We start from the raw sequence: 26,822 nt of genomic DNA, 5'->3' as shown, positions 1-26,822 counted from the left end.
TGTCCTTCTAGATGGTAGAGGTTGCGGGTTTGGGAGGTGCTGTTGAAGAAGTCTTGGCAAGTTGCTGCAGTGCATCTTGTAGATGGTACACACTGCAGCAACGGTACATCGGTGGAGGGAGTGAATGTTTAAGGTGGTGGATGGGGTGCCAATCAAGTGGGATGCTTTGTTCTGGGAGGTGTTGAGCTTCTCAAATGTTGTTGGAACTGCACTCATTCAGGCAAGTAGAGAGTATTAAGTCACACTCCTGACTTGTGCCTTGTAGGTGGTGGAAAAGCTTTGGGGAGTCAGGAGGTGGGACACTCACTGCAGAATACCCAGCCTCTGACCAGCTTTTGTAGTCACAGTATTTATGTGGCTGGTCCAGTCAAGTTTCTGGTCAACGCTGACCCCCCAGGACGTTGATGATGGGGGATTTGACAATGGTAATGCCGTTGAATGACAAGGGCTGGTGGTTGGACCCTTGTTGTTGGAGATAGTCATTGCCTGGCACTTGTGTGGTGCGAATGTTACTTACCACTTATCAGCCCAAACTTGAATGTCATCAAGGTCTTGCTGCAAGCGGGCATATACTGCTTCATTATCTGAGGAGTTGTGAATGGAACTGAACACTGTGCAATCATCAGAGAACATCCCCATTTCTGACCTTATAATGGAGGGAAGGTCATTGATGAAGCAGCTGAAGATGGTTGAGCCTAGGACACTGCCCTGAGGAACTCTTGCAATGATGTCTCAGGGCTGAGATGATTGATCTCCATCAACCACAACTATCTTCCTTTGTGTTAGGTATGAATCCAGCCAGTGGAAAGTTTTCCCCTGATTCCCATTAACGTCAATTTTACTAGGGCTCCTTGATGCCACGCTCGGTCAAATGCTGGCTTGATGTCAACAGAAGTTGCTCTCACCTCACCTCAGAAATTCAGCTCTTTTGTCCATGTTTGGACCAAAGCTGTAATTAGGTCTGGAGCCAAGTGGTTCAGTGAGCAGGTTATTGTTGAGTAAGTACCGCTTGATAGCACTGTCGATGACCCCTTCCATCACTTTGCTGATGAATGAGTGCAGAGTGTGGGGTGGTAATTGGACAGATTGGATTTGTCCTGCTTTTTGTGCACAGGACATACCTGGGCAGTTTTCCACTTTATCGGGTAGATGCCAGTGTTGCAGCTGTACTGAAACAGCTTGGCTAGTGGCATGGCTAGTTCTGGAGCACAAGTCTTCAGCACCACAGCCGAGACGTTATCGGGGCCCATAGCCTTTGCTGGTGATCTGCTTGGTGATGGGATCATGTTGGAGGTGATGAAAATGGTGGAGAATGATCCAAGAATGTGGAGGCTGGCGGAGTGGAAGGTGAGGATAAGGCATGAGTAGAGAGTAATGGATGGATGTGGTCAAGTATCTTGTTGACTACTGTGGAGGAAAAATATTGAGTGAGAAAAAAAGACATTTTGTAGGCTCTGGTGGGAAGGCAACGTTAACAGAGCAGATATAGGGGGCATGGAGAAATTGAGAAAATGGGAGGGAGTTTTTACACGAAGGAGGGGGGAAGGAAGTATAATCCAATAGCCACGGGAGTCTTTTGGTTTGCATTAGATATCTGTGGAAAGCCATTGCCAGTGGGAGAGAAAAGGGAGGAGTCATAGATGGGTAGAAATGAAAAGTATTGTTCGTATATTGCTCAACATCAGAGTAAAAGCAAGAAGCAGCACCGATACAACCATCAATGTACGAGGTCAAGGGGGTGGCCTGTGGCAGATTTGAACATTGTTCCACATATCCCACAAAGCAAACCAGGCATGGCTGGGCCCCATGCAGGATCCCATTGCAACATCTTTTAATTGGAGAAAATGAGTGAAGTTAAAAGAGGTTGTACAAGGTGAGAACAAGTTTAGCCAGATGGAGGAGGCTGGGACTGTGCAAGAAAGAATTGGAGGTCCCGGAAGCCGCCTTCAATTGGGATGGTGGTGTCAAAGAACTGAGCGTTGAAGGTAAAAAGGAGATGATTAGGGCCTCTGGAGAATCTGAGAGCTTCAGAAGAGTCACAGATATGGGTGCGTGGAGACTAGGCAAGGAGGGAAATAATTTAGTCAAGATAAGAGATAATGCCCCCTGCTGAACACGGACGCACCTAGCGTGTTTCGACTGTTTTTACCGCAGTGGTAGATGAGGTGGCCTGTTGCGCGAAATTCTGCTCTTTGGCTTTTTTTTTCGAGCGGCCTAGAAGTCGGTCATAATGGAGGCGGAAGTGTGATGGTGAGTAGAAGTTCAGTAAGTAGAGGAGCGGATGTGGGGGGCGGGCGGAGTGTCCGGGGAGGGTTTCGGCCAGGCCAGCAGCCTGGTACCCAAGATGGGGTGCCAGGCTGCCTATTGGCGACCCGGCCGAACCCGGGGGCATAAGTGTTGGTCCCACATGGCAGTCAGCCGACAAAAAAAAAAGATGTCGGCCACGGCAGTAGGTCCTCCCTTTTAATGGCAGCCGCATTGCCATTTTAGAAGCACTGCAAGCACAGAAAAAAACTGTTGGTGGCACCGAGCGGTGGCAGCAAGATTTTCTGTGCGAAATTTCACATTCGGAGGGCACATAACTGGCGCGCACCCTGATGACACATTTAGAATGGATCAACATGACCTTCTCCCCCCCAACATGAGTGGGGGAAGAAGGTCACCGTCGGGATACCATAGGAGGGCAATTTTCAAAATGGCGGCCATTCCACGAAAAATCGGCAGCCATTCCACTCCGCTGCGTGGCCAGTAACAGGCCTTAAGTAAAGGGGCAATTTCGGCCCCAATTTGTTCAGTGAGACAGATACAATTAGTCTGCTGGAATAATCCTGTGTGTTTATTTTGAAAGAAAGTCAGTCAATTCATGATGGGTTCTTCTGACCTGGAGCCAGAGCACAACCCTGTGATCAATCTCAGGAGTTTACAAGCAGCTGTAAGTACGACCACCTGCTTATTTAGATGGCCACAGAGTGTACTGTATCAGTGACCGTAAAGGACAAACTAGTGAGAAGCACAGCACAATCATAGCCCAGAGCCCAGACGACCCATGAGCAATGCCACAAGAAATCCACTAGCCATTATCTAATATTTGGGCTGAAGTAAATGTTGAACTGCTCTGACGTCTTTTAGCTATATGATAGTTTGATCGTATAAAGGAACATGCCACAATGTATTATTGAGAGAAGCAGCACAAGACATGCAGTGTAAAAAAAAATTAATGAATTGTTCATGGAAACTTATTCCTCTTGTTTAAGCTATCTGAGAAGTATGGCACAGTATTCAGCATCAAGCTCGGACCCACACGCATCGTGGTGCTGACCGGTTATGAGACAGTGAAAGACGCCCTCATCAACTATTCAGATGCATTTGGAGAAAGAGCGCGCATCCCAATATTTGAGGCAATTATGGAGGGATATGGTAACTCTCATCTCTAACTTCATTATCGTAAGACCTACAGGTTGAAATCTGCCTGCATTCTGTCTCTGTTCAGATAATTAATATAACAGAGTACTTTAGAGTCTGGCAAAAGTTCATTTTTCTAAAGCTTAATGTTTCAACGGACTTTGGAAGACAGAAATAACGCTTGAATAAGATTAGTAACAAATTTTCTGTAACTTCTACAGAATATCTGCATAATATTTGAAAAACAATAGCCTATAAACTGTACTTCGTGATGTTAATTTAGCAATGCTTAACAAGTTAGCAATGCTTTTCCACTGTTTTAACAGAGGTGTTAATACCTTAATGTTTTTATTAATTTATAAAGAAATTGAAGGCTATGCTGATAGGGTTAGATGAAGTAGGGTGGGAGGAGGCTCGTGTGGAGCATAACCACTGGGATTGACCAGTTGGGCTGAAAAACCTACTGCTATGCTGTAAATTCTATGTACTTCTATCTGGGGCAAGGAAATGACATACAGATATAAACCTAATACCCTGTATCACCAATGGTAATTTCTAGGCTTCCAACACTTTATAGTAAAGTTAATTGTCAACTGAAGAAGTGTTCACCTAACATCTGTTAAATGTAAATATCCTTATTTATATTTGAAGTTTTTATGACTTTTAAAAAAAAAAATTGTGCTCATAATGGTATTGGGAAATGGAACACTGTTACTTTGACCCATCATAGGCAGTCCCTCGAAATCGAGGAAGACTTGCTTCCACTACTAAAGTGAGTTTTTTGGTGGCTGAACAGTCCAACACGAGAGCCACAGATCCTGTCACAGGTGGGATAGATATTCGTCGGGGGAAGGGGGAGGTGGGACTGATTTACCACACGCTCCTTCCGCTGCCTGCGCCTGATCTCTTTACGCTAGCAGCATTGAGATTCGAAGAGCTCAACGCCCTCCCGGATGCACTTTCTCCACCTAGGGCGGTCTTCAGCCAGGGTCTCTCAGGTACTTTGACCATCTAATCAAGCAATCCCACACTGAGTATAGCACGGTCTGATGATGTGTAAAAGATTCCTCTACATTGCCCACAAAATAAGTCTACTGTCAGCTGTGGCTCAATGGATAGCATTCTTGTTTCTGAGTCAGAAGGTTGTGGGTTCCACTCCAGAGACTTGACTACACAATCCAGGCTGACACTCCAGTACAATACTGTCGGAGGTGCCGTCTTTTGGATGAGACATTAAACCGAGGCCCCGTCTGCTCTCTCCGGTAGACTTAAAAGAAGAGTTTTCCCTGGTGGCTTGGCCAATATTTAATCAACATTATTAAAAATACAGACCATCTGGTCATTATCTCACTGTGGAATCTTGCTGTGCACAAACTGCCACATTTCCTACATTACAACAGTGACTACACTTCAAAAAGTACTTCATTGGCTGTAAAGCACTTTGGGACATCCTGAGGTTGTGAAAGGCACTATATAAATGCAAGCCATTCTTTCTTTCTTGGTCCACTGTTTTCCATGTCCCACACCGCCTACTCCATGGGCTCTCACAGGGATGTTGCCAATGCTTAGTCTCACTTTTAATTTGGCTCACAAGAGTCGCAGTGTCAAAGTGATTCTTTAATTATTGCTGATGGATTTAATTGTAGGCCTTATTTTTGGTCATGGGGAATCATGGAAGCACATGCGAAGGTTCACATTAGCCACTCTACGGGATTTTGGAATGGGCAGGAAAACCATTGAAGACAAAATAATTGAGGAAACCGATTTTCTGATAAAAGTGTTTGATTCTTATAAAGGTGAGTTTGTGTATAAGTAAATTAACAGAATTAGCATTGTTCCTTCTCTCTTAGTGCTTCTACATATTTATAAATTTAGATGTGCATTAAAGAAACATTGACCTAGAAATTGTAGTCGGAGGCTTCCTGTGGGTGGATGCCTCCGACCTGAAAAATATCCATCAACTTACCTGGTGGTCCGCGAGGTTCGGAGACTTGTGGACCTGGCCCTCTACGCGAAGCCCATATGTATGGAATCACCCAGGAATATGAATTGGAATGCCCCTAAAATCACACAAACACTTCAAATAAATGTTTTAAAAACATCACATATTTAAAATTAATCAAAATGGAATTTAATTAATTATTTGAAACAAAAATTTAATTTTTGGAAAAATAAATGTACATATTTTAAAGGGTCTAAAAATAAATTTATAGAAACATAGAAACATAGAAAATAGGTGCAGGAGTAGGCCATTCGGCTCTTCGAGCCTGTACCACCATTCAATAAGATCATGGCTGATCATTCACCTCAGTACCCCTTTCCTGCTTTCTCTCCATACCCCTTGATCCCTTTAGCCATAAGGGCCATATCTAACTCCCTCTTGAATATATCCAATGAACTAGCATCAACAACTCTCTGCAGTAGGGAATTCCACAGGCTAACAACTCTCTGAGTGAAGAAGTTTCTCCTCATCTCAGTCCTAAATGGCTTACTCCTTATCCTTGGACTGTGTCCCCTGGTTCTGGACTTCCCCAACATTGAGAACATTCTTCCAGCATCTAACCTGTCCAGTCCCGTCAGAATTTTATATGTTCTATGAGATCCCCTCTCATCCTTCTAAACTCCAGTGAATACAGGCCCAGTCGATCCAGTCTCTCCTCATATGTCAGGCCTGGAATCAGTCTGGTGAACCTTCACTGCACTCCCTCAATAGCAAGACTGTCCTTCCTCAGATTAGGAGACCAAAACTGAACACAATATTCCAGGTGAGGCCTCACCAAGGCCCTGTACAACTGCAGTAAGACCTCTCTGCTCCTATACTCAAATCCCCTAGCTGTGAACGCCAACATACCATTTGCCTTCTCCACTGCCTGCTGTACCTGTATGCCAACTTTTAATGACTGATGTACCATGACACCCAGGTCTCATTGCACCTCCCCTTTTCCTAATCTGCCACCATTCAGATAATATTCCGCCTTCGTGTTTTTGCCCAAAAGTGGATAACCTCACATTTATCCACTTATACTGCATCTGCCATGCATTTGCCCACTCACCTAACCTGTCCAAGTCACCCTGCAGCCTCTTAGCGTCCTCCTCACAGCTCACACTGCCACCCAGTTTAGTGTCATCTGCAAACTTGGAGATATTACACTCAATTCCTTCATCTAAATCATTAATGTATATTGTAAATAGCTGGGGTCCCAGCACTAAGTCCTGCGGCACCTCACTAGTCACTGTCTGCCAATCTGAAAAGGACCCGTTTATCCCGACTCTCTGCTTCCTGTCTGCCAAACAGTTCTCTATCCACGTCAGTATATCACCCCCAATACCATGTGCTTTAATTTTGCACACCAATCTCTTGTGTAGGACCTTGTTAAAGCCTTTTGAAAGTCCAAATACACCACATCCACTGGTTCTCCCTTATCCACTCTACTAGTTACATCCTCAAAAAATTCTAGAAGATTTGTCAAGCATGATTTCCCTTTCATAAATCCATGCTGACATGGACCGATCCTGTCACTGCTTTCCAAATGTGCTGCTATTATATCTTTAATAATTGATTCCAACATTTCCCCCACTACTGATGTCAGACTAACCGGTCTATAATTACCCGTTTTCTCTCTCCCTCTTTTAAAAAGTGGGGTTACATTAGCTACCCTCCAGTCCATAGGAACTGATCCAGAGTTGATAGATTGTTGGAAAATGATCACCAATGCATCCACTATTTCTAGGGCCACTTCTTTAAGTACTCTGGGATGCAGACTATCAGGCCCAGGGGATTTATCGGCCTTCAATCCCATCAATTTCCCTTGCACAATTTCCTGACTAATAAGGATTTCCTTCAATTCCTCCTTCTCGCTAGACCCTCGGTCCCCTAGTATTTCCGGAAGGTTATTTGTGTCTTCCTTCGTGAAAAGAGAACCAAAGTATTTGTTCAACTGGTCTGCCATTTCTTTGTTCCCCATTATAAATTCACCTGAATCTGACTGCAAGGGACCTACGTTTGTCTTCACTAATATTTTTCTCTTCACATAGCTATAGAAGCTTTTGCAGTCAGTTATTATGTTCTCAGCAAGCTTTCTCTCATACTCTATTTCCCCCTCCTAATTAAACCCTTTGTCCTCCTCTCCTCATCTTATTTAAATGTTTAAATTTTGAACAAACTGTCTTTTTCTGTCCTTTAAAAGTCATAGGCTGCTAAAAGCAAGCCTTCACACCTGCTTTTATCAGTCATAAGAATTTCACGGGCATTCACTGGGCAGAAGTTGGGCAAATAGCCCAACACTCCGCCCACGGAGGCCCTTTACTTCCGGGTGTGTGCGATCTTCAAGAGGATCTGGGTTTAGGCGCATGTGCTTCGTATGCCTAAACCGTAATGAGCGGGATCCCTACGGACGCAAGTGCACCTCATATGCACCCATAGGGGCCGCGAATTCAGGGCCTTGTAGACATTTATCTCACAGAAAACGGCCATTTGGTCCATTGAATCTGTGTTACCACTTTGCTGGAACAATCCAAAATGAATCCCACTTACTGCTCTGTGCCCTTAGCCCTGTATCTTCCTCTGCTGTGGATTCAAAGGGTTTACTCACAACTGACGTGACTAACTGGTTTATAGTTTTCCAGTTTATCCATCTCTCAATTCTTGAAACCTTGGCTGCTCTCCAATACCCCAGCACAATTTGCATATCTAAGGAAGATAGAAAGATTGTAGCCTCTGCTCTCTCATCTCTGCCTTCCTTCAACAGCCTAGGGAATAAGCCCAGTATCTTACCCACCTGTGTCTGAACAGTACAATTGTGATTTGTTATAATAGATGAGATGGATAGTTAGTTCACGGCACATGAACAATACATGGAAAAGATAAGATAATCGAGAGGACAAAGAATTGTAGCTGGGGACTTCCTGGAGATTCTCTGTCAGCTGCTTTATCTTCGGTGGTAATCAGCAGAAGCTCCCATAACATGTTCATCCAGGGTTTCGACCAATCTTAAAATTAAACATCGGTCGACTGGGGACCTTTTACTACGCTAAGACTGCTATATGAATGCAAGTTGTTGTTGAGATCAAAGCCAGGTACCAATAAAAACAGACCATGTCTCTCAAGAAGTCTAATCAAGTGGCACACAGCATCGGCACTAAATTATACATGATCTTTTTTTTTTGCAGGCCAACCATTCAATCCAACTTGCACAATGAACTGTGCTGTGGCCAATATAATCTGCTTTATAACTTTAGGCGACAGATTTGATTATGAGCATGAAGGGTTTGTCCAGTTAGTAAAGAGAGTGAACGAAAGCATTAAACTTTCTGGTTCCCCTATGGTCCAGGTAAATCTCTTTTTTCATTAGTAATACAAATACAATCCAGAAAAGCACATTTGTAACTAGCAGTAGCTGGTCGGGATCTGTGGATGGCGTCTCGAAGAATCTTTAGTGCAATATATTAGTAAAGTTCTTTATTTCAGAGACTGGTTAACTTGTGAATGAACATTTGTCATGATTTTGAGTGAGACCCTGTTGATCAATTATCAAATTACATTTGAAGGAAAAAAAAACAAATTCATCACATTCCAAACCAAACTCCCTTGAGCTATGTGCCATAGAAGGAGGTTATTCTGTTAAATTGTGTTTGTGCTGGTTCTATGCTAGAGAAGCCCGAAACATCTCCCACTGCCCTTCTCTCTCCCCATAGCCCTGCATCACCCTCTGCTTCAAACATTTAGCTACTTTTCCTATCAAAGATCTAGAGGGAGAAATTCGGGTTGTTTGCGTCTCCCATTAGCACGTCCCGCCCCCCAACTCAGCTGTAGGCCACTCGCAGGGTAAGAATTAAAGGGGAGGTGGGGAGTGTAAAAACAAAAATGGTCACGGCCTTCTTCCTCCTCGATCGCAGGGTGCGTGTCGCTATCTTGCAGCCCGGCACGACGCTTGCATGCCATGCTGCTGCCACGGCACCCCACTCCCTGGTGGTCCAAGGATGGTCCCGTTTCCCGCCCGCAGAGTCGGCAGCTTGGCACTCCCCTTCGCAGAGTATTTCCACCCCGCTCCCGCCCCACTGATATTTTGCGCTCCACTTGATCTCGGGGGCGGTGAGCCAAATCTAGGTCATGGGGCCGGACTTCCACACCTGCCGCAGGAACCCCCGCCTCACAGCCGTTACCGCTCCCAGACAGGGCGCTACGCAATTTCGGCCCCCCAGTGATTTCAACCACTCTCTGTCCCAAAGTATTTTGTGCTCCAACAAGTTTCTGTGTCAAGACATTTCTCCTCATCTCTTAGTTTTTTTTAAATGAATTTGTGGGATGTGGGTGTCGCTGGCAAGGCCAATCCCTAATTGCCCTTGACGGTTTTAAATTGTTGATTCCTCATTATTGGCTTTCCAGCCTTTGGAAATGGTCTTTCCCACAACTTCTCATTTGAATCCTTCCAATCAGGTTATTGCTCCTCTCGTAGTACTGAATCAGCCCTAACTAACGTCATTAACCTATAATCTGCTATAATCAGTTGCAATATTTAAAAAAGCACACGGTATTTACGAAAGATTTGGACTGAAATGAGGAGAAATTTTTTCACTCAGAGGGTGGTGAATCTTTGGAACTCTTTACCCCAGAGGGCTGTGGATGCTCAGTCATGGAGTATATTCAAGATGAAGAGAGTCGAGGGATACGGGGATAGGATGGTTAGATGCAGTCGATGTAGAAGATCAGGCATAGCATGTTGAATGACGGAGCGGGCTTCAGGAGCTGTATGTATTCATAACATTTCAAAGATTCATTTATTGCCTTTTTCTAATAGTAGAAGACTTGGTGTGTAATTATAATAGCTGGCTATTGGCTTACTTTGATCATAACGTAAGTAACATAACTTTATTTTTATTCCATAGCTGTACAATGCATTTCCCTTCCTGGGTTTTCTTCCTGGAGCACACAAGACAATACTCTACAATAAAAGGATGATTGTTGCATTTCTCAATAGCTGCTTCAAGGAAAACAGCCAGAAACTGGATGAGAATGACCTGAGGAGTTTTATTGACGTATTTCTGTTCAGACAACAGCAGGTATACACTCCCCTTCCCTTTTAAGAAGTACAGTAGATTTTCTATAACTGGGTAGCTGTGTTTATGTCTTTCAGGAAAAAAACCAACTTAGTTCAATCCAGCATTGGCATGATAGGCTAAATGGCCTCCTTATATGCTGCAAATGTCTATAGTTCTATGGAAAGGATTTGAAAAGAGTTATTCTCCTTAAAAAGGAGTTGCATTTGCATAGCATCTTTCATGACCTCAGGATGCCCCAAAGTGCCTTACAGTCAATGAAGTACTTTTAAATATAATCACTGTTGAACTGTAGGTCCAGCCAACATCATTAAATCAGATTATCTGGTCATTATCACGTTGCGTTTGTGGGAGCTTACTGTGCTCAAATTGGATATCGCGTTTCCCACATACAATAGTGACTACACTTCAATAAGTATTTAATTGGCTGTAAAGCGCTTTGGGACATCCTAAGATCATGAAAAGTGCTATATAAATGCAAGTTCTTTTTTATTTCTTTGAATGATGTCGGTTGAAAGGGGTAAATATTGTCCAGGGCCCTGGGGAGAACTGCTCTGCTCTTCTTTGCAATAGTGGCTGTGAGATCTGTTACGTCCACTTGAGAGGGGCCTCAGTTTAAGGTCTCATCCAAAAGACGGCACCTCCAATAGCGCAGCACTCCCTCAGTACTGCCCTGGGGTAAACCCGCTGCTGCTTCTTATTCCTGGCTCCGTTTCTGTGCTGCATTTCTCAGTAATCACTATTTCAGCTTAATTATATGTCACAGGTCACACGTTATACCCTACTGGACCCAATCCAAATTTTGAGCTTTTGCACTGTTAATTCTTGTAGGAATCGGACAACCCCAATTCATATTTCCATGAAAACAACTTACTGTACACAACATCCAACCTGTTTAGTGCTGGGATGGAGACCACTTCGACCACGCTTCGTTGGGGCATGCTTCTGATGATGAAATATCCAGAGATTCAGAGTAAGAAGCAGTTTAATTAATTCCACTCTTATCTTGTTGCATCATTTTGCACACCTCATATTCTCTGATTACCGCGGGTGAGCTTTTGAACTTGCCCAAATAAAGCCGCAATCGTTCTTCCAATCGTTTAAAAAATGTCCTTGGCTTGCAGAAAAAGTTTATGAGGAAATTATCAATGTTACTGGATCAGAGCGGCCTCCCAGAGCTGAAGATCAGAAAAATTTGCCATACACTAATGCAGTGATCCACGAAATCCAGAGGTTTGCCGACATTGTGCCACTGAGCATCCCACATGCAACAACAGTGGACTTAAACTTCAAAGGATATTTCATCCCGAAGGTACCCTTGGGGAAGTGGAACCACCATTGGGCCTTATATTCTGATATTTATTGGAGGGAGGGAGGGAAGCAGCTATCGAGGTGTGGCATCCAATTGGATTGTGTACCATTAGTGCCTGTCAGCAGCTTTTATCAATTCCCCATACCATTTTATATATTTTATATATATATTTGTTCCAAATAATATGGCTATGGCCAAACACCTTGGAACGTTTCACTATATGAAAGACGCTATATCAGTGCAAGTTGTTGTTCAGTAGACTGCGGGGAAAGAGCAGAGAGATGGGGATAATTGGAGAGCACTTTTAAAGAGTGGGCATAGACACGATGGGTCAAAAGGCCTCCTTCTATGCTGCATAATTCCAAGTTATTTTTAGTTATAAAAGAGTTGAGAGAACCATGAAGAAGGGATAGTAAATAAAAAGGATACTGCTTAACAACAACAAGAAGAACAACAACTTGCATTTATATAGCACCTTTAACATATTAAAATGTCCCAAGGCATTTCACAGGAGCGTCATAAGAACATACGAAATAGGAGCAAGAGTAGGTGATTCGGCCCCTCGAGCCTGTTCCGCCATTCAATAAGATCATGGCTGATCTGTTCATGGACTCAGCTCCACTTCCCTGCCCGCTCCCCATAACCCTTTACTCCCTTATGTAGTTGAGGCCCCAGTTCTTTGTTGATGTAATGAGCAGGGTGGATAAGTGGAGCATCCCACTAGTTACTGTTTGCCAACCGGAAAATGACCCACTTATCTTGACTCTCCGGTTTCTGTTAGTTAGCCAATTCTCTGTCCATGTTAATATATTACCTCCAACCCTGTGAACCTTTATCTTGTGCAGTAACCCTTTATGTGGCACCTTATGGAATGCCTTCTGGAAATCCAAATACACCACATCCACTTATCCACCCTGCTCATTACATCAACAAAGAACTCCAGCAGATTTGTCAAACATGATTTCCCTTTCATAAAACCATGTTGACTCTACTTGATTGAATCATGCTTTTCCAAATGTTCTGCTACTGCTTCCTAAATAATGGACTCCAGCATTTTCCCAATGACAGATGTTAGGCTCACTGGTCTATATTTTCCTGCTTTTTGTCTGCCTCCTTTTTTAAATAGGGGCGTTACATTTGCATTTTTCCAATCCGCTGGGACCTCCCCAGAATCCAGGAAATTTTGGTAGATTACAACCAATGCATTCATTATCTCTGCAGCCACTTCTTTTAAGACCCTAGGATGCAAGCCATCAGATCCAGGGGACTTGTCCGTCCTTAGTCCCATTATTTTACCGAGTATTACTTTTTTAGTGATAGTGATTGTGATAGTCACTCCCGATAGCCTCTTGATTATCTACTATTGTGATGTTTTAGTGTCTTCTACCATGAAGACCGATACAAAATATTTGTTCAACGTCTCTGCCATTTCCTTGTTCCCCATTATTAATTCCCCAGTCTCATCCTCATCCTCTAAGGGACCAACATTTACTTTAGCAATGCTTTTCCTTTTTATGTACCTGTAGTAATTCTTATCATCTGTTTTTATATTTCATGCTAGTTTGCTTTCATAATCTATCTTCCCTCTCTTTATTATTTTTTTAGTCATTCTTTGCTGGCTTTTAAAAGTTTCCCAATCCTCTGGCCTTCCACTAGTCTTAGCCACTTTGTATGCCCTTGTTTTCAATTTAATACCATCCCTTATTTCCTTAGTTAGCTACGGATGGTTATCCCTTTTCTTACTGTCTTTCCTTCTCATTGGAATATACTTTCTGTTGAGAGTTATGAAATATCTCCTTAAATGACTGCCACTGCTCATCAATTGTCCCACACTTTAATCTATTTTCCCAGTCCACTTTAGCCAACTCTGCCTTCGTATCTTTGTAGTCTCCTTTATTTAAGCTTAGGACACAGGTTTGAGATCCAACTTTTTCACCCTCCAACTGAATTTGAAATTCAACCATGCTAGAGGATCCTTTACTAGAAGTTTGTTTATTAATCCTGTCTCATTACACAGCACCAGCTCCCTGGTTGGTTCCGCAATGTACTGTTCAAGGAAACTATCCCAGATACGCTATGAACTCTTCCTCAAGGCTACCTGGCCAATTTGCTTTGTCCAAGGAATATGAAGGTTAAAACCATCCATGATTATTGCTGTTCCTTTTTTACAAGCCTCCATTATTTCTTGATTTATCTAACAAAGTTTGTTACCCAGCCACTTAAGGAGACATTAGGACAGGTGACCAAATACACAGTCAAAGAGATAGGTTTTAATGAGCTTCTTAAAGGAGTGGAAGGAGGTGGAGAGGCAGAGAGGTTTAGGGAAGGAATTCGAGCCCAGAATATACATAAGACCAGAAATGCTATGTTTAAACTATCACTATGATTGCTAATTAACATCAGTGCAACTATTTTCAGAATTCTTTTTGAATATAACAGAATCACATGGAAATAATATTTTTAATATTTTTAGGAAACCCAAGTGATTCCGTTGCTATCCTCAGTGCTGTACGATAAAACTCAATGGGAAAAGCCAAATGAGTTCAACCCATCTCACTTTCTAAATGCTGAGGGGAAGTTTGTGATGAGAGATGCCTTCATACCATTTTCCATGGGTAACATACTTATTAATTTTTGGAATATATGTTGGTGGAAGTTCCACCAGGGACAATAAAATGTAGAAAATGCAGCATTAATATTGTTCCGTTTATAGTGGGGCAGAAATTCTGAGGAGGGCTTCCCACGGGCAAATCAAGAATAAATAGAAATAAAATGCGGACTTACCTGAAGCTGCTGTGCCCGCTGGAACTCCCGATCCACAGGCCTCCTCTCCCTGCGACGCACAGTGCGTGCACGTCGGGACGTCCGCAGGAGTCACGTGGGCCTGGACACCCAATCACAGGTAAGTATTTTCTCATTCATTGTAACAGGAGAGTCGTAACTTACGAATCTCCTATTACTATGAATGAGAAAAAGCCCAAAACGCACAAACACTACATAAAACATTTTAAAAACACCTCGCACAATAAACTAATAGAAATTTAAAATGTTACACATGTTTTTTAAAGAAAAAAAATTCCCAATTTAAAAAAAAAGTTAGGGTTAGGGTTTTAAATAACATTATCTGAGTGGGCAGGGTTTTAACATAAATGTGTTTTCTTAATTTTTATTTTAATCATGTTTTTTCTGTTTTTAAACTCTTATGCCTGTAAAAGTAGGCTATGCGCCTGCTTTTTCAGGCGCAAGAGTTTTGAGGACATTTGCCGTTCAAGATATGGGTAAGTAGCCCAAACTTCCAAATACAAATGTCCTCGCTCCCGATCTGCGGGGCATCTGTCATCGGAAAAGCCGTTTTTTAGTGCATGCGCATTGCGCGTTGAAAACCGGCTTTTCCGATGCCTTCCTGGGTCCGTAGAAACTTCGTAACAACATTCTGCATAATATTGTTTTTTGAAGAGCGGCTTTGACACTTTTTGCAACTATGTTTTCGCAGGTCGCAGGTCCTGTGCTGGCGAGACCCTGGCCAAGATGGAACTGTTCCTGTTCTTTACTGTTCTGATACAAAAATTTAAGTTTCAAGTTCCACCAAATATCAGTGAGCTGCAGCTCGAGTCTGGTGTGGGTTTTACTTCATTCCCAAAGTACCAGAATGTGTGCGCTGTGCGTCGCTGATGTAAACACCTCGCCCATGGTTTTATCTGATTTTCCTTTTCATGATTTTCTTAATCACTTCAAGAAATATGTGATTTTTTTGCGCAGTCCCGTGTTATATTTGTCTTTGGGCCGAATCGTGCTGGAAACATTCATGGCATGTTTGCAGCGCACCCTGTCATTAATACACAAATCGGCCAGCAAGTTCAGGGGACGAGGAGATACATCCTGAGCTGCGAATCTCCAGAACCTGCTAGGCCATTTATGCTGCTAGTGACACCCAAATTTGCTTTGCATAAACTACATCTCGCCCTTAGCGTCCCCGTTATTTTTAAGAACTTGCTGGATTTGCTGATTGATTGCCCATTAAATGTCGCACAGAAAGTATCTGTCCAACCCTAAACTGGACAGTAAGTGTGGTTTGGGCTGAGGAGGAGGGTGTTTGACAGTAAATTGTGGGGGGGGGGGGGTGGAGGGGGGGAACCTTTATGGTATTTATGGTGTAGTTGCCAATTATGAGTGAAGGATGTTGTAATGTATTTGCTTCATGGGTTCTTTCTTAAAGAATTCACTTATATTTTTCATGACTAATAAACAATGTGATGTTCACAAGACTCAATAAAACCTCAGTCAGTTGGGTCTGGGTCATCCACGATGAGATATGCAGTTGTGAGCCCAGTGGATGAATTAGTAATGTGTAGTGTGATTGTTAAACCTTTGTTAATAAACCAACTAGTTCTTAATAGCAATGTGTCACAATACAACAGCTCTACAAATTGGTGAGCACTCACAGGTAGATATATTACAGATGTTGTAATGTATGCACCTGTGGAGCTATTGCACTGTGAGTGGCTTAGCCAGTCTCGTGATGTTCACAAGACTCAATAAAAACCCAATTAATTGAGTTCGGGTTCTCCACGATGAGGTGTGCAGTTGTGAGCCTGGTGGATGAACTGGTTGTGTTCAATTTGATTGTTAAACCTTTGCGAGTGAATGGTAAGGTTTGTTAACTCTGGTTGGATGTGTTATAGAGAAAAGATTTTCCCCTAGGGCAGCGGCACCTGTAGCATAATGTTAGAACTAAATAAGTAATTGGAGTATTAAATGCGTGTGTAAAATGTATAAAGCTGGCTGCTCGTGGTTTAGCAAAGCCCCAAGGGATTCCAGCCAGCAGAAAAGAGACTGCATTCTGAGGTACTGATAACTGCTGTGTTTCTCACGCAGGGATATACATGAACTTTGCAAATGTTCCCAATCAGTGGGCTAACAGGCCCAGACAAGACGTCCTGGTCCATGTTAAAACAATACGACTCTGTAACCGGACTAAGAGAAGGAGACTGCCCAAAGACAGCACCCAAGGACAGTAAGATAAGGGGTGGCGGCGGGCCCAGACATGTCACAAGACCATGAATAATCCTTAGTAACACATGAGACAATCACACAGTCACATAATGGTTAGAGACGATTTCTATTGGTCTATTACCCTTAGCAACATATGAGGCAATCACGCAGTCACCTAATGTTTAGAGACCACTTCTATTGTTCTATTTGAATCTAAATGTAAACTATAATCAATACGATTGGATAGTGTCCGGCCGAAATGGGCTGATGTAACTGTAGTAAACTGTTGTAAAACATATAAAAATCAATGAAACCCTTTGTTCGGCGGAGAGAGGTACCTGGACCCACCAGTTGCTTCATCTCCCCGCCGGCATAATAAACCGTTTTGATGTATGGACCGACCCTGAGTGACGAGTGATTCTTGGAAGGGTACATTCGCGCTAACAGATGTAATCCTGGCGGTTTCATCTCACCTCCAACTGCCCCGCCCCCACACTCCTCCCATTGGTTGCCCGACACTTCCATCCTTGCAGCACCCCATCTTTCCACAGATGGCGAACAGACCCAATTGGAGGATTCTTGACTATCAGTCAAAGAGCCTTTTTCACCATCGCCTATAGTTTTCATAGCTAATAAACAAAAGTGTTCGAAGAAAATGAAAGAATCACAAGTTTTTAATGTCCCTGCGCATTTTCTCCTGGGTTGCTCGTGGCAGTGTCTTAGAGATTAATCTTCAATCCCTGGAGATTCCAAGGCAATCCTGGAGAGTTGGCAACCCGGCAATGACCTTCCGTGACAATGCCTTGCGTTAAAGTTTGGATGAATTTGCAAAGATACTTTCTTGCATGTGAAATGGATGCCACAGATCCACGAAAAGTCTTTAACCCTCTACACACGTAGAGAGTAATTTTTTTTTTTTAAAACTCATTTCAGCAGCCGGTCAGAAACTGGAATCTTACAGTCCCGTTTTAAAATACGTTCAGCAGGAGAAATCAAAATTCCAAACTTTATTAATGTTGGCCCAGAAATCCCAGTTTCTCCTTCCGGCGGGCATTCGAATAGATTTTAGAAAAAAGATGCCCACCTACTTAAAGCTGCTGTGGCCTCGCAAGATCCCGGTCCTGAGGCCTCTCCTGACTGTGCGTCGCAGCGCGTGCACGTCAGGACGTGCGCAGGCCTGGAGCTGGAGTCACATGGCTCTGGGCAGCCAATCAGGTGCAGCATATTCTCATTCATAGTAATAGGAGTTTCGTAAATCTGAAATTCCTATTACTATGAATGAGAAACACCCCCAAATCACGAATAAAAGAGAGAAAAAAATGCACAATATATTTTTATTAATTTAAATTAAAGTTATTTAAAACAATATATACTTTCCCAAATTTTAGAAAAGTTTTTTAAATTATGCTTTAAAATAAATTTACCGTAATGGAGAGAGTTTTTAACAATAAAATGTTGTTTTTATAACTTTATTTTAAAATGGTTTTGTGTATTTTAAAACTCTTACGCCTATAAAAGTAGGCCATGCGCCTGCTTTCATCAGGTGTAACAGTTTTGAGGACATTTGCGGGGCATGATATGCGTAAGTCCCGCAATCTTGCCCTTGCAAATGTCCTCGCTCCTGGGATATGGAGGATCTGTCAAGCCAGAAACGTGACAGATCGGAAAAGCCGGTTTTCAACACATGTGCATTGTGCGCTGAAAACCAGCTTTTCCGATGTTGTCCCGGGTCCATAGAAACTCCGTACAGACCCAGGGAGGCTGCAATTTCTGGGCCAATGTTTGCAAAAAAAAACAAATGTTAGCAGAGAGCTGGCTGTCCCATCGGCTCTTTAATATAAAATGTTTAACTGGCACACGGATGGCAGGCAGGAGCTGTTGTGTGCGCATGAATATAAACACACCTTTCCATGTGCATGCATAACCTAAATTAAATAACCTGCTTTCATCTGCATTATTCATTGCTCTTAGTGATTTGAAATCTGGACCATGTTTGGATCTCAATCTTCTTTTCTCCAATGAAAGCAACTCCAATTCTGTGATTCGGATTTCCTAATTGAGGCATAAAATCCCCTTTGCTGTTGGTCTCTGATCCTTTTACAATGCCCTTTGAAGGTAACATGCCCAAAATCGAACACAACCGGCCAAATGTGGCATTTTGAACGATCTACATAAGGTTAGAGAAATGTGTTGCTACCTATATTCAGAGGCTTTTAGTCTGTGTTTGGGTTCTCTTTTCCCCCTTTATGACTGATTCTATAATTAAAACCTTACAGCACAGAAGGAGGCCTTTGTGCCTGTGCTTCCTCTTTGAAAAAGCTATTCAATTATTCCCATTCCCCCGTTCTTTCCCCATAGCCCTGCGATTTTATTCCCTTCAGGTATTTACCAATTCCCTTTTGTAAGTTATTATTGAATCTGCATCCACCACTCTGTCAGGCAGTACATTCCAGATCATAACTTGCTGGGTACTTTCTTTTCCTCATGTCGCCTCTGGATCTTTTGCCAATTACCTTAAATTTGTGTCCTCTGGCTCCGTCCCGTCTTCCACTGGAAAGAGTTTCTCCTTGTTTACTCTATCAAAACCCTTCATGATTTTAAACACCTCTATTAAATCTCCCCTTAACCCTCTCTGCTCTGTGTATAATTCATATTTTCCTGTGTGCGTCAAAGTACGATTCATTAATGTGTGAACTCTTGCTGATGTACTCTTAATAAATTACTGGTTACAATGTCTGCTGCGTTTCTTTAGTTTTTTTCCTGAGCCATTGATTCACAGTTTCATGCTTGCAAACATTGCCTGCCCTCAACAATGTTAGCTGTCGTCGTTGAAATCTGATATTTATTACCTTCCCTTGGTCACCGGCCATAAGCATAGAAACATAGAAACATAGAAAATAGGTGCAGGAGTAGGCCATTCTGCCCTTCTAGCCTGCACCGCCATTCAATGAGTTCATGGCTGAACATGCAACTTCAGTACCCCATTCCTGCTTTCTCACCATACCCCTTGATTCCCCTAATAGTAAGGACTTCATCTAACTCCTTTTTGAATATATTTAGTGAATTGGCCTCAACAACTTTCTGTGGTAGAGAATTCCACAGGTTCACCACTCTCTGGGTGAAGAAATTCCTCCTCATCTCGGTCCTAAATGGCTTCCCCCTTATCCTTAGACTGTGTCCCCTGGTTCTGGACTTCCCCAACATTGGGAACATTCTTCCTGCATCTAACCTGTCTAACCCCGTCAGAATTTTAAACGTTTCTATGAGGTCCCCTCTCATTCTTCTGAACTCCAGTGAATACAAGCCCAGTTGATCCAGTCTTTCTTGATAGGTCAGTCCCGCCATCCCAGGAATCAGTCTGGTGAACCTTCGCTGCACTCCCTCAATAGCAAGAATGTCCTTCCTCAGGTTAGGAGACCAAAACTGTACACAATACTCCAGGTGTGGCCTCACCAAGGCCCTGTACAATTGTAGCAACACCTCCCTGCCCTTGTACTCAAATCCCCTCGCTATGAAGGCCAACATGCCATTTGCTTTCTTAACTGCCTGCTGTACCTGCATGCCAACCTTCAATGACTGATGCACCATGACACCCAGGTCTCGTTGCACCTTCCCTTTTCCTAATCTGTCACCATTCAGATAATAGTCTGTCTCTCTGTTTTTACCACTAAAGTGGATAACCTCACATTTATCCACATTATACTTCATCTGCCATGCATTTGCCCACTCACCTAACCTATCCAAGTCACTCTGCAGCCTCATAGAATCCTCCTTGCAGCTCACACTGCCACCCAACTTAGTGTCATCCGCAAATTTGGAGATACTACATTTAATCCCCTCGTCTAAATCATTAATGTACAGTGTAAACAGCTGGGGCCCCAGCACAGAACCTTGCGGTACCCCACTAGTCACTGCCTGCCATTCTGAAAAGTCCCCATTTACTCCTACTCTTTGCTTCCTGTCTGACAACCAGTTCTCAATCCACGTCAGCACACTACCCCCAATCCCATGTGCTTTAACTTTGCACATTAATCTCTTGTGTGGGACCTTGTCGAAAGCCTTCTGAAAGTCCAAATATACCACATCAACTGGTTCTCCCTTGTCCACTCTACTGGAAACATCCTCAAAAAATTCCAGAAGATTTGTCAAGCATGATTTCCCTTTCACAAATCCATGCTGACTTGGACCTATCATATTACCTCTTTCCAAATGCACTGCGATGACATCCTTAATAATTGATTCCATCATTTTACCCACTACCGATGTCAGGCTGACCGGTCTGTAATTCCCTGTTTTCCCTCTCCCTCCTTTTTTAAAAAGTGGGGTTACATTGGCTACCCTCCACTCCATAGGAACTGATCCAGAGTCAATGGAATGTTGGAAAATGACTGTCAATGCATCCACTATTTCCAAGGCCACCTCCTTAAGTACTCTGGGATGCAGTCCATCAGGCCCTGGGGATTTATCGGCCTTCAATCCCATCAATTTCCCCAACACAATTTCCCGACTAATAAGGATTTCCCTCAGTTCCTCCTCCTTACTAGACCCTCCGACCCCTTTTATATCCGGAAGGTTGTTTGTGTCCTCCTCAGTGAATACCGAACCAAAGTACTTGTTCAATTGGTCCGCCATTTCTTTGTTCCCCGTTATGACTTCCCCTGATTCTGACTGCAGGGGACCTACGTTTGTCTTTACTAACCTTTTTCTCTTTACATATCTATAGAAACTTTTGCAATCCGTCTTAATGTTCCCTGCAAGCTTCTTCTCGTACTCCATTTTCCCTGCCCTAATCAAACCCTTTGTCCTCCTCTGCTGAGTTCTAAATTTCTCCCAGTCCCCGGGTTCTCTGCTATTTCTGGCCAATTTGTATGCCACTTCCTTGGCTTTAATGCTATCCCTGATTTCGCTTGATAGCCACGGTTGAGCCACCTTCCCTTTTTTATTTTTACGACAGACAGGAATGTACAATTGTTGTAGTTCATCCATGCGGTCTCTAAATGTCTGCCATTGCCCATCCACAGTCAACCCCTTCAGTATCATTCGCCAATCTATCCTAGCCAATTCACGCCTCATACCTTCAAAGTTACCCTTCTTTAAGTTCTGGACCATGGTCTCTGAATTAACTGTTTCATTCTCCATCCTAATGCAGAATTCAACCATATTATGGTCACTCTTCCCCAAGGGGCCTCGCACAACGAGATTGCTAATTAATCCTCTCTCATTACACAACACCCAGTCTAAGATGGCCTCCCCCCTAGTTGGTTCCTCGACATATTGGTCTAAAAAACCATCCCTTATGCATTCCAGGAAATCCTCCTCTACCGTATTGCTTCCAGTTTGGTTAACCCAATCTATGTGCATATTAAAGTCACCCATTATAACTGCTGCACCTTTATTGCACGCACCCCTAATTTCATGTTTGATGCCCTCCCCGACATCACTACTACTGTTTGGAGGTCTGTACACAACTCCCACTAACGTTTTTTGTCCTTTGGTATTCTGCAGCTCTACCCATATAGATTCCACATCATCCAAGCTAATGTCCTTCCGAACTATTGCCTTAATTTGCTCCTTAACCAGCAATGCTACCCCACCTCCTTTTCCTTTTATTCTATCTTTCCTGAATGTTGAATACCCCTGGATGTTGAGTTCCCAGCCCTGATCATCCTGGAGCCACGTCTCCGTAATCCCAATCACATCATATTTGTTAACATCTATTTGCACAGTTAATTCATCCACTTTATTGCAGATACTCCTTGCATTAAGACACAAAGCCTTCAGGCTTGTTCTTTTAACACCCTTTGTCCTTTTAGAATTTTGCTGCACAGTGGCCCTTTTTGTTCTTTGCCTTGGGTTTCTCTGCCCTCCACTTTTCCTCATCTCCTTTCTGTCTTTTGCTTTTGCCTCCTTTTTGTTTCCCTCTGTCTCCCTGCATTTTTTCCCATCCCCCTGCCATATCAGTTTAAATCCTCCCCAACAGCACTAGCAAACACTCCCCCTCGGACATTGGTTCCGGTCCTGCCCAGGTGCAGACCGTCCGGTTTGTACTGGTCCCACCTCCCCCAGAACCGGTTCCAATGCCCCAGGAATTTGAATCCCTCCCTGTTGCACCACTGCTCAAGCCACGTATTCATCTGCGCGATCCTGCGATTCCTACTCTGACTATCACGTGGCACTGGTAGTAGGTTTATGCCTATCAGATACGAAATAGAAAATGCTGAGAATCTGAAAATACTAGCAAAGCAGGTTAATGTTTTGGGTGTAGACCTGTTTTCAGCAAGGCGGGTGACAGTGTGACGGGGAAGGGAGAGCTACAGCTAAAAGCTGAGAATGAGGCGTGTATGTGGGTAAGGGGAGAACAACCCTTAAATCTATCAAGCCAATGGCCCACCCTTGGCATAACGCAATGGGCTCAATTTTCCCCAAAGCTTTTTTTGGCGTACTTGAAGAGTTACTCCCATTTGTTGGGGCCCAAGTACACCAAAAAAAAATTTCTAAGTTTCCCCATTTGATTTTTTCATGTTGGCGCAGCCTAACCTGTCCTTTAGTTTTGGGGTGGACCTTGATCTGTGCCAAAAAGATCGGGTTGCCACGGTAACCAGGGACACAATGTGGGCTGAGACTTCAAAGTGAAACAAACAGCTAGCTTGTAACACATTAAAATACATTGCAGCAACTTACCTCTAATTATTAAAGTCCTCCCCGCCCCCCCCACCCCCGATGCTGGTGTCGATCCCCGCCCCTATCCCAGGTCGAAGGGCCTCCCGGTCTGCTCCCCCGACCCTAGCCCTGGCCAAGTGACCTGCCAGTCCGCTCTCCCCCCCCCCCCGCCCCTCGCTCAACCCAGTGACCTGCCGGTCCACTCCCCCCCCCCCCCGCCCCTCGCTCAACCCAGTGACCTGCCGGTCCGCTCCCCCACCCCAAGCCTTGGCCAAGTGGCTTGCCAATCCACTCCCTCGCTCGACCCGAGTGCCTTGCCGGTCCCGCTCCCCCATCCCTAGGACCTGGCAGAGTGGCCTCCCGGTCCGTTCCCCCGCCATTAGCCCAGGCCGAATGGCCTCTTCCCTCCCGGTCTCCGCACCGAACTATACCCAAAAAGCTTCCCTTCCTCCCTCTCTCTTACATAGAAACATAGAAAATAGGTGCAGGAGTAGGCCATTCGGCCCTTCGAGCCTGCACCACCATTCAATAAGATCATGGCTGATCATTCCTTCAGTATCCCTTTCCTGCTTTCTCTCCATAACCCCTTGATCCCGTAAGGGCCATATCTAACTCCCTCTTGAATATATCCAATGAACTGGCATCAACAACTCTCTGCGGCCGGGAATTCCACAGGTTAACAACTCTCTGCGTGAAGAAGTTTCTCCTCATCTCAGTCCTAAATGGCCTGCCCCTTATCCTAAGACTGTGTCCCCCGGTTCTGGACTTGCCCAACATCGGGAACATTCTTCCCGCATCTAACCTGTCCAGTCCCGTCAGAATTTTATATGTTTCTATAAGATCCGCTCTCATCCTTCTAAACTCCAGTGAATACAGGCCCAGTTAGTCCAGTCTCTCCTCATATGTCAGTCCAGCCATCCCTGGAATCAGTCTGGTGAACCTTCGCTGCACTCCCTCAATAGCAAGAACGTCCTTCCTCAGATTAGGAGACCAAAACTGAACACAATATTCCAGGTGAGGCCTCACCAAGGCCCTGTACAACTGCAGTAAGACTTCCCTGCTCCTATACTCAAATCCCCTAGCTATGAAGGCCAACATACCATTTGCCTTCTTCACCGCCTGCTGTACCTGCATGCCAACTTTCAATGACTAATGAACCATGACACCCAGATATCGCTGCACCTCCCCTTTTCCTAATCTGCCACCATTCAGATAATACTCTGCCTTCGAGTATTTGCTCCCAAAGTGGATAACCTCACATTTATCCACATTATACTGCATCTGCCATGTATTTGCCCACTCGCCTAACCTGTCCAAGTCACCCTGCAGCCTCTTAGCGTCCTCCTCACAGCTCACACCGCCACCCAGTTTAGTGTCATCTGCAAACTTGGAGATATCACACTCAATTCCTTCATCTAAATCATTAATATATATTGTAAAGAGCTGGGGTCCCAGCACTGAGCCCTGCGGCACTCCACTAGTCACTGCCTGCCATTCTGAAAAGGACCCGTTTATCCACACTCTCTGCTTCCTGTCTGCCAACCAGTTTTCTATCCATGTCAGTACATTACCCCCAATACCATGTGCTTTAATTTTGCACATTAATCTCTTGTATGGGACCTTGTCAAAAGCCTTTTGAAAGTCCAAATACACCACATCCACTGGTTCTCCCTTGTCCACTCTACTAGTTACATCCCCAAAAAATTCCACAAGATTTGTCAAGCATGATTTCCCTTTCATAAATCCATGCTGACTGGACCAATCCTATCACTGCTTTCCAAATGCGTTGCTATTTCATCCTTAATGATTGATTCCAACATTTTCCCCACTACTGATGTCAGGCTAACCGGTCTATAATTTCCAATTTTCTCTCTCTCTCCTTTTTAAAAAGTCGTGTTACATTTACAACCCTCCAGCCCATAGGAACTGATCCAGAGTCGATAGACTGTTGGAAAATTATCACCAATGCATCCACTATTTCTAGGGCCACTTCCTTAAGTACTCTGGGATGTAGACTATCAGGCCCTGGGGATTTATCGGCCTTCAATCCCATCAATTTCCCTAACACAATTTCCTGCCTAATAAGGATATCCTTCAGTTCCTCCTTCTCACTAGACCCTCGGTCCTCTAGTACATCCGGAAGGTTATTTGTGTCTTCCTTTGTGAAGATGGAACTAAAGTACTTGTTTAATTGGTCTGCCATATCTTTGTTCCCCATTATAAATTTGCCCAAATCTGACTGCAAGGGACCTACGTTTGTCTTCACTAATCTTTTTCTCTTCACATATCTATAGAAGCTTTTGCAGTCAGTTTTTATGTTTCCGGCAAGCTTCCACTTGTACTCTATTTTCCCCCTCTTAATTAAACCTTTGTCCTCCTCTGCTGAATTCTAAATTTCTCCCAGTCCTCTTTTTCTGGCTAATTTGTATGCCTCTTCCTTGGATTTAACACTATCCTTAATTTCCCTTGTTAGCCACAGTTGAGCCACCTTCCCCGTTTTATTTTTACTCCAGACCGGGATGTACAATTGTTGAAGTTCGTCCATATGATCTTTAAAGGTTTGCCATTGCCTATCCACCATCAACCCTTTAAGTATCATTTGCCAGTCTAATCTAGCCAATTCGCACCTCATACCATCAAAGTGACCTTTTCCTTCGTTTCTGAATTAACTTTGTCACTCTCCATCTTAATAAAGAATTGTACCATATTATGGTCGCTCTTCCCCAAGGGGCCTCGCACAACAAGATTGCTAATTATTCCCTTCTCATTACACATCACCCAGTCTAGGATGGCCAGCTCTCTGGTTGGTTCCTCGACATATTGGTCTAGAAAACCATCCCGAATACACTCCAGGAAATCCTCCGCCACCACATTGCTACCAGTTAGGTTAGCCCAATCAATATGTAGATTAAAGTCGTCCATGATTATTGCTGTACTTTTATTGCACACATCCCTTATTTCTTGTTTGATGCTGTCCCCAATCTCACTATTACTATTTGGTGGCCTGTACACAACTCCCACTAGCGTTTTCTGCCCTTTGGTACTCCGTAGCTCCACCCATACCGCTTCCACATCAACCAAGCTAATGTCCTTCCATACAATTGCATTAATTTCCTCTTTAAATAGCAATGCCATCCCGCCTCCTTTTCCTTTCTGTCTATCCTTCCTAAATGCTGAATATCCCTGGCTGTTGAGTTCCCAGCCTTGGTCACCCTGGAGCCATGTCTCCGTGATGCCAATCACATTGTATCCGTTAACTGCTATTTGTGCAGTTAATTCATCCACCTTATTCCGAATACTCCTTGCATTGAGGCACAGAGCTTTCATGCTTGCCTTTAGAATTTTGCTGTAAAGTGGCCCTTTTTGTTTTTTGGCTTGGGTTTCTCTGCCCTCCACTTTC

At 43.7% G+C, this 26,822-nt stretch overlaps 1 protein-coding gene across 1 annotated transcript in view; it reads left to right on the top strand.

The window, feature by feature from the left end:
- Positions 1-26,822, top strand: part of LOC139281618 (uncharacterized) — a 123,293-nt gene that overhangs the window by 5,343 nt on the left and 91,128 nt on the right. The window contains exons 2-10 of the mRNA XM_070901765.1: positions 3,255-3,417; positions 5,049-5,198; positions 8,572-8,732; positions 10,288-10,461; positions 11,290-11,431; positions 11,583-11,770; positions 14,244-14,385; positions 15,264-15,437; positions 16,646-16,784. Of these exons, the coding sequence (XP_070757866.1) occupies positions 3,255-3,417; positions 5,049-5,198; positions 8,572-8,732; positions 10,288-10,461; positions 11,290-11,431; positions 11,583-11,770; positions 14,244-14,385; positions 15,264-15,437; positions 16,646-16,784 (1,433 nt within the window). The remainder of the gene's footprint in view (positions 1-3,254; positions 3,418-5,048; positions 5,199-8,571; positions 8,733-10,287; positions 10,462-11,289; positions 11,432-11,582; positions 11,771-14,243; positions 14,386-15,263; positions 15,438-16,645; positions 16,785-26,822) is intronic.

This window comes from Pristiophorus japonicus, chromosome 15, assembly GCF_044704955.1.
Source record: "Pristiophorus japonicus isolate sPriJap1 chromosome 15, sPriJap1.hap1, whole genome shotgun sequence".
NCBI lineage: Eukaryota > Metazoa > Chordata > Chondrichthyes > Pristiophoridae > Pristiophorus > Pristiophorus japonicus.
This window is presented reverse-complemented; position numbering and strand designations above follow the sequence as displayed.